Genomic DNA, 18,985 nt, shown 5'->3' on the forward strand with positions numbered 1-18,985 from the left:
TATTATTATTATTATTATTATTATTATTTTATTATTATTATTATTATTATTAGGGTTTCTTTAAAAAACACGCTGAAAATAAACAACTTAGAATAAAAAATAAAAAGTGAGAACGTGAAAAAAGCGGGGGGGGGGGGAACGTTTTCCAAATCACTATAAGGATTAACAATTACAATTCCATATACTCTGGCATCTCTTCAGATTGGTAAAACTCTTTTGCCTTTTACATCCATTGTCTCCATTGTCTACTCCAGGTTGGGCTGAGATTGGATGCAACTCAGCGATGCATTATTCTTGCTGCTATTGGGAGTATGTTTTGGGATTTTATTGTTAGTTTTGGAATTTTATTGTTACATGGGAAATTTTATTCCCTATTTATTGAGGTGTTTTAATTACCGGTAGCTGATTGTTTATAACGGTTTACATTTTGTTATATTTCTGCAACTGGAAGAGTGACTTACGTAAATAATTCGATGTTGTCAGCCACCTTGACCGTGACTTCAACTATTAAAAGGCATCATGCAAATAAAAGATGCTGATGAGCTGAAAAGAGATCAAGCTCAATACATGGATTTCCAAATTTGTGCCCTTACTTTCCCCCTTATTATTGCTTTTAATTGCTTATTTTGAGCGACACAACTTTTCATACTTCTTAAGAGGTGAGAACACAGACAGCTGATTGAACTTGAAATCTTTTGCAAGGTACTATTTGGGGGAACATCGCCACCTGTAACTGTTCTTTTTGTTCTGAAATTAAATTATAGGCCCTCACCTGGGCCTATCATTGAACACGCTGGGGTAACTGTTATACCTCTGAAGTAGGCTTAGCATTTTCTGAAGGAAAGCTTTTGCATGGCTAGAGGCTTATTTTTAAATAAGTAAGGGGTGGTGAGATGGCTCTAAGTCAGTCTCCTCTGCTTCAAACTTCCAGGTTAATTAACCCCATGGCGGAACCATGTGGGATTTTGTGATATGAAGTGCATGCTACTGGCATACAAGGTTTACTTAATTATAGGAAAAAGGAGATAGGTTTTAGGAATCCTACTTCCACTGCAAACATCTTAACTGCAGCAGTAAAATTGCCTCAAAGCTTATCATGAAGCCAAACGAAGAATAACCCCTCTTTATATACATACTTGAAATGCAGAGGAAACCACACAATTTAATTTGAATGAGAGGCTGACTACCTATGAATGCAAAGGCATATTTGCATATTGCCGGGTTGGGGGATCTCAGCTTTTCTCTAAGACTTCTCATGGTGACTCCTGACCTCATTATTAAAGACTTTCAAAGGTCTTTGTCAGCAAACAGCCAGTTTTGATCACATACACTTACAGACAATTAAGTCTCCAAGTGTCTAAAGAGGACCCCCTCCCCACAAAAGAGCCCAGGGAGCATTGTACGCTCGGGGGGGGGGGGGGCAATGAAATGCTGGCTGGCTTTGGGCAGGGTAGGGGTGGATGGAGACTAGGAATCTATGGGAAATGGAATGGAGTGTCCTAGAATAGGGCGTGATTGGAATCGTGAACAGGTACAAGACATACTGCAGAAATTTGTTGCAGGTCCAAATGTCAGAATGAGAGACTCTAAGTCAGTCCAAAACCCTCTTCAGTGACACACACACAGAGAGAGGGGGGGGGGCACTGGATTCAGAATTGGAATCGCTTTCCAGAAATCCACACCAGGTTTTTGTTTGTTTAAAAGAACAAAATACAGTCATACCTCAGGTAACAGATGCTTCAGGTTGCGTTTTTTTCAGGTTACAGACCACTGAAACCCGGAAGTACCGGGACAGGTTACTTCCAGGTTTCAGCTGTTGCGCATGAGCAGAAGCGCTAAATCGCGCTATGCGCAGAAGCACTGAATTGCAACCCACGTGTGCGCAGACACACCACTGCAGGTTGCAGACGCTGCTGGTTGTGAACGTGCATCCCACACGGATCACGTTCACAACCCAAGCGTCCACTGTAAACAAGCTTTATTTAAATCATTAAAAGCAGCAGAAAAATATTGGAACCCAATGCAGATATCTATAATTTCAACAAGAGGGAAACAGGTTCAAGGATATTGGAGTTACAGAGAGCGGGCAAACAATAAAATAAAATAATAATTTCCCAGCTATTGTTGTCATACACAGTATCTAGGCCTGGTGTCTTTGGGAGCTGCAATACCAGTCACAAAATGAAGGCTGCAGATCCACAGCAGATGATATACGTTTCATGAGGCACCAAATTCCTAGAGGTCCTAGGCCTTTCCAAGGACTGCAGCTGCCAATGATCTGATATTTGGCTCTTTACTCTCCCGCCACCCCAAACAACTGAAAGGAAAAGGTTCTGAGTTCAGCACAGGCCTCCCAGTTGATCTCCCGCAAGCCGCCGAATTGCATTTTTTTTTGCTACTAAATTATCTGCTCTGGTTATGTTTTCTTTCAAATGCAATTTTGGGAATTGCAGTCAGCATGACTTTATTTTTATTTTATTTTTTCAAAGTTAGGGCTCACCTGTACCATACTGTAAGCAATAGTTGTATTGATGGAGAAAGGATGTAGTTATAGAACTCATGAGTTGTAGGAACTCCTGTAGACGATACCTGGTTAAGATTACCAGCATTTCCAGATAGGAATTGTAAAGACTCTTCTATGAAACCCTGAGAACCACTGTCGGTTAGCAGAGGCGATATTGTGTAAGTTTAGTGTAGGCAAATACTGAGCTCCTAGTTTTTCATTGACACAAAACGATGCATTTGATGAAATCGGCTCTAGCCATAGAAGCTTGGGGCCACAACAGATCTGTCAGTCTTTTAAGATGTCGGATGACTCCTTGTTGTTATCCATTGTTATGCAGTGTGTTTGCTGCACTTGCCCTTCATGATAGTTTACATTTCAGGAAGGCATGTCAGTAAAATATTTAGCCATCCAGAGACCGCAATAGGTATCCTTGTGTTGCTCTCTCTACAATTCTGCTTGGCACCTCTGCATCTACTGGATTCAGTATAATGATGGAGAGAACCTGAAAGTGGTTTCATATTTCAAGAATTTTCCTTGAGTTCACTTTCCCAGCAGCAGTGGGGAATAGTCAATCTTATAGCCAAGGATGTATGTTTTCATTTGTGACTCAAGCATGAGCTGACAGAGCTAAGCCTCAGGCCGAGACTAAAGACCTGGTGACAAATTTGCAGTGTGTTAAGGAATAAGCAAAACACTCCAAATTTCCACACTCTGTAGGCACAATATTGTTCCTTAACAGCTAAACTACTTTTCTGTTAACATGTTGCTTGAATACTAGGTTAGGGTCCCCCCCCCCACTTTGTGTACAGTTCATTGAATTTAAGATAAATATTTGAACGTTTGTTGTTGTAATTTGAAAATGCTAACAGGTAATTATCCTGTCATAAAGAATAATAAGTAAACAGAATAGAAGAAAAGAAATATTAAGCACACATTCTATGCCACCTTTCCACCGCCAGTGCTTATGCATTTGAATGCTTTTGTATTTTGGGTTAATGAGTGCGGATTTTTAAAATGTAATTACTTCGGACAACTTTAAATTTTGTTATTTATTCCAGATGCACGAGGAAAAAAGACTGTGCAAGATCAGCTCAGGAAAACCACTGGCTCTGGAGCCCAGATGGCATTTGCCTGAATATTACAAGTGCTTACCCTCAAAATATGAGCCGGGGAGCCACAGGCAACGTAAGTGCAACAGGATCGTGTGTGTGTGTGTGTGTGTGTGTGTGTGTGTGTGTGAGAGAGAGAGAGAGAGAGAGAGAGAGAGAGAGAGAGAGAGAGAATCCAAATCATAGTGCATTGTGTGAGGAGTGAGAGAATTATCCTTGCATATAATTATGTGTGCATTTGTTTTGCAATGTTCTAAAGCAGCGGTTCCCAATTAGGGGTCTGGGAACCCCTGGGAGTCTGCGGAACACACCCAAGGGGTCCGCAGCACCACCCCCTGCCAGGGACTTACTCATCTTGTTAATTGCACAGTGAAAGCCTTCCGCGGATCATCCAGCCTCTGCTCACAACCAGCGCCTACTTGAAGGCAGGGGGAAAACTTGTGAAAGAGTTGCTGGATGGCAGTGAGCTAGGATTGGGCACAAACCTCTGGCACAGTTCCTTAGGGCTCTTGCAGTTGGAGGGGAGAGGGGGGAAAGAGTGCAAACAGCTCACATGCTTGTCATTTTTTTTAAAAAATGTAAGGGATCCCTTCCCCTTGCCGTCTACTTTTTAACTGAGAAGAACTAATTGTTTTCAAGGACTATCAAATTTAGAGGACTCTCCCACTGCTCGTAGGTGGGGTTTCAGTGAACCTTGCCTTATGAGTTTGGGATTCATGTCTCATCTTGGAAGTGCAACAGGGGAAATGGCTAAGCAGATTGTCACTATGCTTCGCACAACAGCTCACCCTCTGGTGATTTAGTTTAGTGCTAGGGCTGGGCGATACTTTGTTTTCAACACCGTGATATATCAGCAGCTAAATGCGGGTATGTGGAATTTATCTCAGCTGCTTCTTCCAAGATACATGGCCCAGGCCTACACTGAAAGTGAGTCCCGATGCCTCTCAGACTCAAGGGCAAGCTTGAAGAGCATGGGGCTTCACAGAGCTGCTCAGCTGGGGGGTGGAAGAGGCCTCCTGCCCCCCAGCTGAACAGCTCTGATGCCTCAGAAGGCATCCTGCCCCCCAGCTAAATGGTCTGACTCAGCATGATGCTCCTAACACGATAAAACTTGTTATTCTCCTGGTCCGCAAGACTCCCAAGGTACACATTGAACAACTTCACACAGGGCTGGGAAACTTTTACAGCTGCATGGGCCAGATCTTTTTCAGGATCGACCTCATGCTTCAAATTTTGACAGCTGGCCAGAACCACACACCTGTCAATCACATTATGACATCTCATGTCAAATAATGACATCTCCTACCTGTGAGAGATGCATGGCTGTCCCCTTTCAAACTCCCAGTCCTAGAGGGGAATGCAAGGAGACTCAAAGGCGTCCCAACAGCCCCCGTGCTCCGAGTGCTTCCCCCCCCCCCAGAAAAATAGGTGCTGGTACTCACCAAGAAGGGACGTGGGTGGCGCTGTGGGTTAAACCACAGAGCCTAGGACTTGCCGATCAGAAGGTCGGCACTTCGAATCCCCGTGACGGGGTGAGCTCCTGTTGCTCGGTCCCTGCTACTGCCCACCTAGCAGTTCAAAAGCACGTCAAAAGTGCAAGTAGATAAATAGGTACCGCTCTGGCGGGAAGGTAAACGGCGTTTCCGTGCGCTGCTCTGCTTCACCAGAAGTGGCTTAGTCATGCTGGCCACATGACCCGGAAGCTGTACGCCGGCTCCCTCAGCCAGTAAAACGAGATGAGCACCGCAACCCCAGAGTCTGTCACGACTGGACCTAACGGTCAGGGGTCCCTTTACCTTTACCTTACTCACCAAGAAGTTGTTACAGTATGTGCCACACTTTTTAACAACAACAAAAAGAGGTGCCAGCCCTGTGTACCTTGGAGTATCCCCTGATAAAAAGCACCACATGCTCCCATTTCAGCCAGAAATGGAAGTGCAACGGCTGTCTTAAGGCCTTTGTAAAGTGATGTTTGAAGCATCCACACACACCCTTTTCTTTTAAGTAGCGTCAACTGATGTACCAGTGGGTATGATTTGGGCAAAGTGTCCTCGCAGTCCACTTCTGATCTGTGAGCCGGAGTTTCTACACCCCAATTTAAAAGAAGTAATGGAAGTTTCAGACCACCTAAATGTTATGTGTTTGTGCAAATGACAGAACAAGTGCACTGCTTTATAGAATAAAGAAAATGTTCTCCTTGGGGGGCGGGAAACAAAGGTGTGGTTTTTTTTAATGATTTATTTTAGAACAAGAGGACACACACAGCACTTCCGTACACTCTGTCTATACAGCTAGATTCCCTTTTTCGTATGGTTCATTTATTCGCTACAGGTATGTTACAGTTCCCAAAGGCAAAACTGTCTCAGTTGGGGGGGGAAATAGGCTGTACAATTGCTAAAGTCACACAACAGCGGACAAAAGCAGAATGAAACATAAAAAAGAGAGAGCATGCAGATAGCTCGGTGTGTCCTCAAGCATCCGGTCAATTCAAGCAAATTTTTAACCCACCCTGTTTTCTCACCTTCATTCTAGCTGCTTGTTTCCTTATATAACAGAAATAATCAAACACTTGAATGCTCAGTTGGCTGTTTTCCCTGAGGCTCATGAAGCCACCAGACATCCCTCTTTGTCAGGAAACTTTTTATTTCTGTCCCCCAGCAGCCCAAAGCTCTACATCATCTCTCCAATTGTGAATGAGGGTTTTTGGAGGAAAGTTTGTCTTTGTTGCCCTTTCAAAACAAGCGTCTTGATTCTTTCCAGGCTGACTTGTGACTCCTGCTGTGTCCTCCGGCTATTGTTGCAGTGCGGTTAACGTGCTTTAATTATGTTGGAAAAGTTTGAATAACTTCTGTGCTCAATAGATGTTGCATTTGTGCTTTCCAAAAGCCAAAACAAAACAAACCCTGCAGAACACTCTCTTTTTTTCTAGCACATTTTAGGACAAGATGACAGAGTGTAATTCCATCTCTGCCAAGCTTTTCGCCAAGGGGAAAAGAAAGGTTTTCAGTTAAGGATGTACTATTTACAGGGGATATTTCTATTTCTACTTCATCGAATCCCCCAGGCTTTCTTCCTGGTGGAATGGGACAGAATGACCAAAGCACGCTATAGGTTCTTATGGAAGTCTGCGCCGATCAACAGTGCCGTGCCACAAAATTTAAATGGTGTGCTTTTCAATCCAACTTACAAAGAACAGCACAGCACAGTTTGCAGTATACACAGCTAGTTTGCAATATTTTTTGGGTGGGAGAACAAAATGCCTGCTTCCCCAAACCATAATAGTGTTCAGATTATTATTTTTTTAAAGTGACCTCCTTCAAAGATAGTTTTGTGCAAATGTCACCCTGCAGGTCCAAATTCCTGGTTAGGTAGCGGCAGCTCCACAGCCACACCTGCAAGCCCGCCACTTGCCGGCTAGGACAGAAGTCAGGGTGCAGGCAAATTGTCATGTGATATCAGTTGTGCCAGCTTGGGATTTAGCAGATCCAAGACCAGCTCCCTGGTCCCAAAATGACTTGCATCAGGCCTCACAAACATACCCAGCCCAACAGAGAGGGTGTTTGGAGTCACTATCATTATCATGCATTTTAAATCAGCTTTGGTCTTGTTTTTTTTTTTTGAGCAACCCTCCTTTGGAGGTACCGAAAGGACAGATCTACGTTCTGTGTTCTGATCTATGTTGCATTCTGCATTTTGAGGAATGGCATTCTGAGGACTACAGAAGAGAACAGCAAATTAGGTGCCACAAATCTCCCAATACATTTGGAATTATTTTACCTTGGCTTTATTGAGCTGCCTCTCAAAATACTGCTCTTGGCGAGGTGGAGTTTAAGAATATCAGAAGAAATACTCCTATATAGTCTTGTAAGATGTTAGTTCTGGTTCCATTTTCTTAATAACCTAATAAGGAAAGTAATTTGATTTCATAACTATACTTTAAATTAAATAAATGACTGTATCTCAATTAGAAATATTCCTTTTTTGTGTGTGTTTCTGTGTTATCCAGATCGAGGATGTCTAAGTGTTGTGCATTGTTACATGGTTATATTGCTAAAAACTGAATAAAAATTATAAAAAATAGATTACTTTCAAATACTATTCTGCTCTCGTGTGTGTGTGTGTGTGTGTGTGTGTATGTGTTCTAAAGTGATCTATAGTGCCTAGTTGCATCAGGCAATGTACGTAGTGCTTGCCTAAAGCCATTTTGTCACTCCTTTTGAATGTAACCCTGATTTCTGTGTTGGCATCCTCTGACTTGAGGCTTGAACATAAAAAGCTGTGTTTCACAGTCAGACTGCTAACCTTTCTGGTACTGTCTATTCTGATGGGAGCTCTCCAGGGTCTTTTGCAATGATGCTACTTTTTTTTCAACTTGAGATGCTAAACACTACCCTTGAACTATGGCCCCTTAATTACAATAAGGTTGTTAAGAATCCTAGTTATCAGCGAAGAGGACATTATTGTAATAAAACATGTGGCACTAGTAAGCTTTCTTCGGGGGGGTTTTCCACCAGTGCAACACATTTGCTTCCATTCCTTTTTCCTCTTCCTTGCTGCTACTGTCCCTGTTACCCTTCCTCTCTGCCTCCTCCATGTGGGAATCCACGGTTTTCTCTTATTTGTTGCTTTCTGACAACCTCTTTTTGCTTGCATTTTCAGGTAGAATTGACTCTCAGCCCTTTCCCAGTTTTAAATGTAGATGACCAGCTTTGGTGTCATTTTGGGGAAACGAGGCATGAGGCGAAGTTACAAGAAGGGACTATTACCTGCAACCCTCCTAATGAAATCCCTCCAACGACAAAAGGCCAAGGTAAATAAAAGAGCAGGTCTTCACATTTAATATATATGCCTGTGCTTTCCAACTTTGAAGGTATCTACCGTATTTTTCGCTCCATAAGACACACTTTTTTCCTCCTAAAAAGTAAGGGGAAATGTCTGTGCGTCTTATGGAGCGAATGTGTGGTCAATCGCTGGCTCCCTTTCTGGCCCTGGCCCCTTGCTCCCAGGCCTCCATTGTTGAATGTTCTGCAAACAGAGCCTGTTTGTTTCCCCAGCGACATGTGACTGGCTGATTAGATTATGTGTCTGGAAACTGTAGAAACGGCTCCCTTTCCTTTCCTAAAGAAGCTGCAGAACTGTGAGTTGAACCCCATAAAAACAGGATTTTTTCCCTTTGCAAAGTAAGCTCAACAACTTTGAGCTGATCCTCAAATAAACCGGGGCTTTTCCCCTTTGCAAAAGAAGCTGCACAACTGTGACCTGATCCCCAAAAAAGCGGGGCTTTTCCCCTTTCCTCCTCTAGAAACTAGGTGCGTCTTATGGTCAGGTGCATCTTATGGAGCGAAAAATACGGTACTTATAGTAATAGTGCCACTGTATTCTGCTCTGGTCAGACCTCACCTGGAGTACTGTGTCCAGTTCTGGGCACCACAGTTCAAGAAGGACACTGACAAACTGGAACGTGTCCAGAGGAGGGCAGCCAAAATGGTCAAAGGCCTGGAAACGATGCCTTATGAGGAACGGCTAAGAGAGCTGGGCATGTTTAGCCTGGAGAAGAGGAGGTTAAGGGGTGATAGGATAGCCATGTTCAAATATATAAAAGGATGTCACATAGAGGAGGGAGAAAGGTTGTTTTCTGCTGCTCCAGAGAAGCGGACACGGAGCAATGGATCCAAACTACAAGAAAGAAGATTCCACCTAAACATTAGGAAGAACTTCCTGACAGTAAGAGCTGTTGGACAGTGGAATTTGCTGCCAAGGAGTGTGGTGGAGTCTCCTTCTTTGGAGGTCTTTAAGCAGAGGCTTGACAACCATATGTCAGGAGTGCTCTGATGGTATTTCCTGCTTGGCAAGGGGTTGGACTCGATGGCCCTTGTGGTCTCTTCCAACTCTATGATTCTATGATTCTAATTGCTTTGGAAACACACATACGTTCCCTACCTAACTCACTGCTCTTCGTATTGGCCCAAGACGTGTAACCAGTCATCCTTTTGAATTAAAAAGATTGGCAGCTGCTACATGCAATAGCCACACTACCCCCAATACCGCCTGCACTAAACCTGTAAAGAGTGAAGGACAAGCTGTGGCATAGCGTGGGTTGGAAGTGCCCGGGGCAAGGCAAGTATGGTGCCCTTTAACCCATGGTACCTGTCAGGGCTGGGTGGTGGCAGCAACAGCCCCATTGGCCCCCCTCCCCATGCTATGCCACTGAGGACAAGCATTCACCTTCAACATTGGTAAGCACTAGAGAGCCCCTGTTGGTTAATGAAGAATGAAAACTATGTTGGAAATTTTGATGTTGTTGCCATGTTAGTCCTGGTAGCTGTGTTCTCCATCACATTCCTAAGATCAAGGGAAAACGACCTCATAAAATGCCCACACAGTGTACCGAAGTTCCAAAAACCTTTACAGAGGCGATCTCTGTTGATGATACATAATTACTGTGAAAATTTGTTCATTTGGGGCCTTATATACACATTTTGTGCTTGTTAGTAATCCATAAATTTTTATTGACAGTAGCAAGCACACACTTTATGCCATATGATGCCATCTTCTACAGATTGTTGCATGTGAAAGGCAGTAGTTCCCATTGGACTGTAAGAAATCTCAGCCATTTCTCCTGAGAAGATTTAGCAAATGCAAATAAGAATACTTGTAAATAGCATTTTAAATACATACTTACATACATAGTTGGAATTAACTGGCGCTTAAAAAACAACAACAGCAATTTTCAGCTGACCCCAGTATATGAGAGAAAGTGAAAAACAACCTGGAATTTTCAATAGAATTCTTCAGAAAGTGGGTTTAAATCTGAGCTGTCACCACTCTTTCAAGAAGCTGTTAGAAGAAAGCTGAGTTTGAAATTGCTCAATAGCTTGTGAAATAACTTGTCAGGGGGGTTTAATGATTTCCGGAAAAGGAATAGCTGGAAGCCTCATTGAGGAAGTTCCCATTTTTATATATAGCTCTTGATCCTGAGTTCAGCAATAATCCAGATTAGAATCCCATTAATGGAGGAAGTATATGGAGGAAGTTGACCAGCTTTCCAAATTGCAAAGTTTTGCTTATTATTTTGAACACATACTGGTTATTTCAGAAACTCCTTTTGTTTTATTCATAGTGTGTGATTCATAAATTGCACACCCTGATAGTGTAAAAAAATAAAAATAAAATAAAAAACACCATCTTCTGAATTCATGTGCCTTAGTTTCCTTGGTTTTTCTGACTTGCATTTTTCAGTAGTAGAATACATTGTCCCTTTTGAATAAGCATTTTCCTGATCTAATAGTCGGGGACTTTTAAACATTTTATCATACTTCTATCAGGTTTTCTTTTTCTTTCTTCCATTTAGTTCCTGGACATTTAATGCAGTTTCATTTAGGGGGAACAGAAGGTTCTCACACTAACCCCCACAAATTCAAGAAATGTATTGGATAGGCATTAACACTGTACCAAGAAGTATTCATTATAAAGCACCCCCACGCAAATCAATCTTTTCCCCCCTCTTTTTTCTTTGGTAGATTATGTCTTGGTTCTACTGCGTCTGACCTTTGGTGATAATATATTTCTTGCATCGGGTACATATCCTTTTTATGACTGTCGAGAAGCTATAAACCGTATTGAAAATGAACCGTAAGTATCTAGCTGCCTAACTTCGTTCTCCATCCTATCAAGTAAACCCAACGTGCATTCAAATATTATAATAGTGAAGTCTCTTGAGTGAACTGAAGGGTTCCTATTTTATTTGCGCAGTACTTTTGCTTCCCTTTCATCAGGCTCCACAAAGTATATTACGAAAAACATGCTGCCCTACTTCATCTTTGTTCGTTCACCATGTCTTAATTCTACTGCATTTGATCTTTGATGATATAATATATCTAAGACAGGCATGTCCAACATGTTGATCGATCGTGGGATTGGTTTTGGTCAGGGGTCAGCAAACTTTTTCAGCAGGGGGCCAGTCCACTATCCCTCAGACCTTGTGGGGGGCCGGACAATATTGGGGGGGGTGAACGAATTCCTATGCCCCACAAATAACCCAGAGATGCATTTTAAATAAAAGGACACATTCTACTCATGTAAAAACACTAGGCAGGCCCCACAAATAACCCAGAGATGCATTTTAAATACTCATGTAAAAACACGCTGATTCCCAGATGGGCCGGATTTAGAAGGCAATTGGACCAGATCCGGCCCCCGGGCCTTAGTTTGCCTACCCATGGTTTTGGTAGACCGAGAGAGAGAGAGAAGCCTGGCGTGCTCCGACTGGCTCCTCAGATCTGTGAAACCTAATATCTAAATATCGTTTGACTTTTCTCATTTGTTTAGTTAATTGTCCATCTAGTAACTATTTGGCTCTGCCATGATGATATCCAAACATAACTACTGTATCTGTGAAATAAAGACCCATTTATTTATTTATTTATTTATTTATTAAATTTTAATGACTTTGGAGGGGTGGGAGAAGGGAACGCTCGCTGAAGAATGACGATGGCAGACTGGGGTAGATTGCTGCCAGTTTTTGATCCTGGATACAGCCTACTTGAAGTTGGACATGCCTGATCTAAGATTTTTTTCTTCTGTCCATCATTGTTTTGTCAATTTGACACTTTGGGTCACAAACATACTGTTGTTGTTTTTTCACTTAATAAGGAACACTCACCCGAAAATGAAACTTATGAGTCCCTGGATTGTATTAGTAATAAATATGTTCTAATATCCAGAGTACTTTCTGGATCTTGGTTTCAAACCACTTCCTTTGAGCTTTCCATGCTTCTGATGTCTACCATGGGAGGAGAAAGTATCGCCACAGCTGACCAACTTTCAATATCACTTCCTATGATTAGAAATGTTAATGATTAAGTGGTGTCTTAAATAAAATATATAAATTAAATAAAAGACATGGCCATCTTAGGGACATGGCTCCTTTCAGATTTCTGAATTTCCCATTTACTTTGTGGTGGTTGTGGCTTTTAAGTCATTCTTGCAAAACACATGACTCTCTTTCAACTGGAAACCCAGGAGACAATCTTTGGACTGTTTGTGTGGCAGCTGACAATCCACAATACAATTTTGTTCTCCAAAAAAGTGAAGTTATTTATTGCTATATGAAATGAAATTCTAAGGAAGCCTTGTAAAGGAGGAGAAGGGAAGAAAGGAACAGAGAGGTGCAACTCCTGGTGCAACTGGACTTCTCAGCGACCCTTCCCCTCTGCAGGGAGGTGGAACCGATTCGGATGGTCCACCCCCACCACTTAATGGATCCAAATGGTTTCCAGAGAGTGGTAGGGGATGCTTTATCCCATGTTGTTGGCCTTTCAGGTGATTCCCTGGTGGCCCGCTGGAGTGTGGAGTTAACCAGGGCTATTGACTGTTAGTCTCCGAAGCGCCCTCTCCGATTGCATGGAGCCTGGACAGCCCCGTGGTTTTCTACAGATCTGAGGGCAATGAAACAATCGTTGAGACAGCTAGAGCGCCGGTGGTGGATAACTCATTCTGAAGCTGACCAGACACGGGTTAGAGCTCAATGTCGAGCCTACCAAGTGGCGGTAGCAACGGCGAAGAAGACTTTCTTCACCGCCTCTATTGCATCTGCAGAAAACAGCAGCAGGAGACTTTTTCAGGTAGTTCGCAATTTGGCGGAACCACCTGTTACATCGGGGCCCAGTACAGGCCACATGATCTCCTGCAATGATTTTGCAAAGTTTTTTGCAGATAAAGTCGCTCAGATTCGGGAAGAGGTAGACTCCACCGTGAGAGCAGGGCCGGGGCGGGAGAGTGCTAGAGTCCTGTCTAGTCAAATTGCGTGGGATCAATTCCAATCTGTTACCTCCGAGGATGTGGACAGGCTGCTTGGATGAGTGAAACCAACCACCTGTCTCCTTGATCCTTGCCCATCCTGGCTTATAAAAGCTAGCCGGGAAGGGCTAGGCGATGGGCTTCGTGGGGTGGTGAATGCTTCCCTCCGTGAGGGAGCCTTCCCAGACCCGCAGAAAGAGGTGGTTATTAAACCGCTTCTTAAAAAACCATTTTTAGATGCGGGCACGATGGCCAACTATCGCCCAGTCTCAAATCTTCCACTCTTGGGCAAGGTGATTGAGTGAGTGGTTGCTGAACAACTCCAGGCACGCCTGGAAGAAGCGGACCATTTGGATCCCTTCCAGTTGGGATTCAGACCTCATCAGGGGACTGAAACTGCCTTGGTCGCACTGGTTGATGATCTCCGGCGGGCTAGGGACAAAGGTGAGAGCTGTTTCCTAGTTCTGCTGGATCTCTCAGCAGCATTTGATACCATCGACCATAACATCCTTCTGGACCGTCTTGAGGGGCTGGGAACTGGGGGCACTGTCATACAGTGGTTCCGCTCCTTCCTCCTGGGCCGTGTTCAGAAAGCGGTGGGGGGGTGAGTATTCAGACCCCTGGGCTCTCACTTGTGGGGTGCCTCAGGGTTCTGTCCTCTCCCCCATGCTTTTCAACATCTACATGCAGCCGCTGGGAGAGATCATCAGGGGGTTTGGGCTGGGTGTTCATCAGTATGCAGATGATACCCAGCTCTACCTCTCTTTTAAATCAGAACCAGTGAAGGCGGTGAAGGTCCTGTGTGAGTGTCTGGAGGCGGTTGGAGGATGGATGGCAGCTAACAGATTGAGGTTGAATCCTGACAAGACAGAAGTACTGTTTTGGGGGGACAGGAGGTGGGCAGGTGTGGAGGATTCCCTGGTCCTGAATGGGGTAACTGTGCCCCTGAAGGACCAGGTGTGCAGCCTGGGAGTCATTTTGGACTCACAGCTGTCCATGGAGGCACAGGTCAAATCTGCGTCCAGGGCAGCTGTTTACCAGCTCCATCTGGTACGTAGGCTGAGACCCTATCTGCCTGCGGACTGCCTCACCAGAGTGGTGCATGCTCTGGTTATCTCCCGCTTGGACTACTGCAATGCGCTCTACGTGGGGCTACCTTTGGAGGTGACCCGGAAACTACAACTAATCCAGAATGCGGCAGCTAGACTGGTGACTGGGAGCGGCCGCCGAGACCATATAACACCGGTCTTGAAAGACCTACATTGGCTCCCAATACGTTTCTGAGCACAATTCAAAGTGTTGGTGCTGACCTTTAAAGCCCTAAATGGCCTCGGTCCAGTATACCTGAAGGAGCGTCTCCACCCCCATCGTTCTACCTGGACACTGAGGTCCAGCACCGAGGGCCTTCTGGCAGTTCCCTCACTGCGAGAAGCCAAGTTACAGGGAACCAGGCAGAGGGCCTTCTCGGTAGTAGTGCCCTCCCTGTGGAATGCCCTCCCACCAGATGTCAAAGAGAACAACAACTACCAGACTTTTAGAAGACATCTGAAGGCGGCTCTGTTTAGGGAGGCTTTTAATGTTTGATGTAGTACAGTATTTTAATATTTTTTTTGGAAGCCGCCCAGAGTGGCTGGGGAAGCCCAGCCAGATGGGCAGGGTATAAATAATAAATTATTATTATTATTATTATTATTATTAAACAACAAATCTCGACCCTTTGGCTTATCCATACAGGTGTTATTCCTGTGCAAGCAGTAGATGGAATTGCCAGTGGGACTGGAAAACCCACTCCTGTCAGGACTCTTCTTCAGAAACAGATGTGATTCAGCAAAATATGGTAAAACCTTTAAAAGTAGTATGAACAGATCTTATTTAAATACAGCAATACCTGTGGTTATAAACCATCCTCCTTGCAAACACTTCGGGTTACGAGCTCCGCTAACCCGGAAGTAGTTGCTCCTGGTTGCAAACTTTGCCCCAGGATGCGAGTGGAAATTGCACGCCGGAGGCTCCATTAGTGAAAGCGTGCCTCAGGTTAAGAACGGTTTCGAGTTGAGAACGGACCTCAGGAAGGAATTAAGTTCGTAACCAGAGGTACCACTGTATTTAAGTGATGGTTTCTATTTTATTTTTATTTATTTGTTTGTTTTGTTTTTGTAAATAAATTGGAAAGGAATAGCAACAATCTGAAAGTAACTTCGGGGGGGGGGGACTCTGGGGGTTTTGTACCTCCTTGGTGGGGAATGGAAATAAATATTGGAGTGAAGTGACTGGGAAGCCATTCAATGTTTTCTTTTCAGTCCATTTTGCTGTTTTACTTAAATGGCTGGAAAGGAATTTCAAGAATGGGAATGAAAGTTTAGCATATGCTGCAGTCATTTTTAGCATGTCTAATTTGAAAAACTGTAATCAAATCTGTCACTAAGCATGAAGATCTTCAGAACAACAAAAGTTCAATTGTCCAAAGTAGGTGCAGATGTTTTGCGATATAATATTTCTAGTTTTAATTGCATATGAAAATGTTTTGTTTTTTTCTCCTAGGCGGAAAAATGCCCACACTTTCTAGATCCCAACCCTAAAATAATACCCATGGAAGTCTCAACAAAAGTATCTTTTGAAGGAAAGAATCTGGATTATTATGAGGTAATTTTCACAAAGTGCTTGAATATATTTTAATATTATATACCTCTCAGCAGTTCGTGAACAGTGTCCTCTTCTGAAGTCTGCTGTTTACAAACTCCTTGTGCAAAAAACGTTACACAGTTCTAAATAGACATTGAACAGTTCCTTGCATACAAGACTGATGATTTCTTTAAGCTTGCTTTCATAAATATTTCACAAATATAACAATAGTCTTCAATATTATACAGTTGATGTGGGTAAATAATTAAGAACATGTATGCTTTTTGTTCTTTGATTTACTTGTCGTGTTCATTGCATTTGACTTAACGTTACAATGAGCAGAGAAACGTCTTTGTCTAGTTTATATCTTTTGTTGAAGTGTCTGCCATATTTTATAGCTTCGCTCTGTTGCCAAACATCACCCCCCCCCCGACATTTGTCAGGGATGATAAAACTGTTTTTACTTTTCCTCCCTTCCCCATGCTAAGTTGAAACGTTTTTGGTGTTGCGAAACATCTCTCATGTGTAATGTAAGCGAATTATATGTGTGTCTCTTAAATCAGTGGTTCTTAAACTGCTCTTTAGCTGTCGCTGTCATAGTTGCCTCATTTTTCTCCAGGATGAAGGGGTACGGGGCCTCCTGATTAGAAACCGTTCACTGGTGTGGAGAAACAATATTATTATTATTTATTGAGTTCATATACTGCCCTATACCCGGAGGTCTCAGGGCGGTTCACAGAAAAGATCACAACATATATAATCAGAATAAAAACAACAACCCAATAATACTCCCCCAGAAAAGAACCACATTTTAAAAGGGTATAGGATAGTCTGCAGTTATGAACAATAATGAGAGGGTGTTCCCAGATGTCCAGAAAGGCAACCAAGTCTGCCCCTTCTGCTCTTTCTTCATCTTGTTCCTCCTTCAGCCATCTCCATTCCTTCTAGAAAATTCCACCACACCTTCTTTGGCTTTGTACCTCAATGGCTGTATCAGAAAAGCCGTATCTGAGAAGTTGCATCTTAAACATAACAGTTCCTGGAGCTTTGTTGGTCTATGTTTATAGCCTAGGGACAGCGTGATACTTTTATGTGAAATGCAGATTATTATGAAATAGTCCATTAAGAGAGGCTTTGCTCATTCCCCAACGGTCTCTGTCGTAAAGGCCCTTGAGAGGTTAGTGTTTCGCATTTAATGGTCAGCTGCTCTAAATGTAGTTTGGGGCTTCCTATGCCTCATCTTGGATGTAGCAATCAATATTTGTGCGGTTTTAATTACAGGATATGGATATGGCTGCAGTAGGAAAAAATAAAAAAAAAGGTTAGGTGTGGGTGCAGTGCAGCTGTGTTGAGCTATAAACAGGAATACATATGTAATCCTGTTCCCTCTGTGCCCACACATACCCTTGAAGTGATGTGCAGGGATGCTCTGTGAAAGATTTGTTTTTCCTTAGTGTGCCCTCTTCTGATGGTGGTTTGTCTGTAGCGCCAGAAGAAGTACATGTAGCAGCAGCATGGAACAACTACAGTCATCCATTCTACTGTGGCCTCCATGTTTTAGAAAGCAATATAGTAGCAGCGCCAGTAGTAGTTGTTATATGCCAGGCATCCTCAACCTTCGGCCCTCCAGATGTTTTGGACTACAATTCCCATCATCCCTGACCACTGGTCCTGTTAGCTAGGGATCATGGGAGTTGTAGGCCAAAACATCTGGAGGGCCGCAGGTTGGGGGTGCCTGTTATATGCTGTCCATCTGACTGGGTTGCCCCAGCCACTCTGGGCAGCTTCCAACAAAATATTAAAAACACAGTAAAACATCTACCATTAAAAACATCACTAAACTGGGCTGCCTTCCGATGTCTTCTAAAAGTCAAATAGTTGTTCATCTGTTTGACATCTGATGAGAGGGCATTCCACAGGGTGGGCGCCACTACGAAGAAGGCCCTTGGCCTGGTTCCCTGGAGCTTCATGTCTTGCAATAAGGCCCTCAGAGCTGGACCTCGGTTGTCCAGGCTGGATGGTGGAGTTGGAGGTGTTCCTTCAACACTTGGAATTGTGCTTGGAAATGTCCTGGAAGCCATTGTAGATCCTTTAGGACCGGCGTTGTATGGTCCCGGCGGCTGCTCCCAGTCACCAGTCTAGCTGCCGCATTCTGGATCAGTCGTAGTTTCCGAGTTAGCTTCAAAGGTAGCTGTGCGTAAAGCTCGTGTCCCAAAAGCTCTCTGAAAAACATTTACAAAATGTTGCGTAATGAAGGACACAATTCACCTATTGTAAATCCTCATGACTAACACCATACCATAAATTTATTGTGTCCTTTGTATTTGTGACACAGCTCCATGGTTCCTCTGATATGGTTCACTTTGAACCAAGAGCTGCCTTAGTGCTTTAGTTCACCGTTTCCAGTCTACTACTACTGTCAGATATCTCTCAGGAGGTTACCAGACATGAACACCTATAGCTGGAAACTTAGACCTCTTGACAAGGAGACCCTGTCTGCTCTATCCTAGGCTTTTTACTCTCTTGGGTTCCTTTGGAGAAGACAAAAAGCACAATCTCAAGCCCTCAGCTTCCATAGATTGACACCCCCCCCAAATGTTATTATGAACATAGTTCACTCTACAACAATCAGGTTTCAATTTTCACTGGTCACTCCCATCCATAGATTACTGCAGAAATCTTTACAATCTCGCTATCCCTGAATTATATTGAATTCCTGGGCTTCGGGGTGGGGGGGAATGTGTGTGAAAAAGAGAGATACTTTTGTAGTTGACAGATAATTCTAGATTCATTCAGCTTCAAATTGCACGCACCCATTCCTCTTTAAAAAAAAAAAAAAATTTATAAAAACTTTTAAACTCAGCAGGAAATATTCTGTTGTATGAGTATCGTGTTATTTTACCTACTGGAATTAATTACAGTACAGTACCAGTTTTATGGTATCCAAACT

General features: G+C 43.3%; 1 protein-coding gene across 3 annotated transcripts in view; it reads left to right on the forward strand.

The window, feature by feature from the left end:
- The window catches only part of PLXNB2 (plexin B2), a 347,788-nt gene that overhangs the window by 260,485 nt on the left and 68,318 nt on the right, over positions 1–18,985 (forward strand). For all 3 annotated transcript variants that reach the window (XM_081023406.1, XM_081023404.1, XM_081023405.1), the window contains exons 8-12: positions 3,565–3,691; positions 8,275–8,425; positions 11,136–11,247; positions 15,148–15,250; positions 15,955–16,056. In XM_081023406.1, the coding sequence (XP_080879532.1) occupies positions 3,565–3,691; positions 8,275–8,425; positions 11,136–11,247; positions 15,148–15,250; positions 15,955–16,056 (595 nt within the window). The remainder of the gene's footprint in view (positions 1–3,564; positions 3,692–8,274; positions 8,426–11,135; positions 11,248–15,147; positions 15,251–15,954; positions 16,057–18,985) is intronic.

Source organism: Podarcis pityusensis (assembly GCF_964106645.2).
Source record: "Podarcis pityusensis genome assembly, chromosome: 10".
Taxonomy (NCBI): Eukaryota; Metazoa; Chordata; class Lepidosauria; order Squamata; family Lacertidae; genus Podarcis; species Podarcis pityusensis.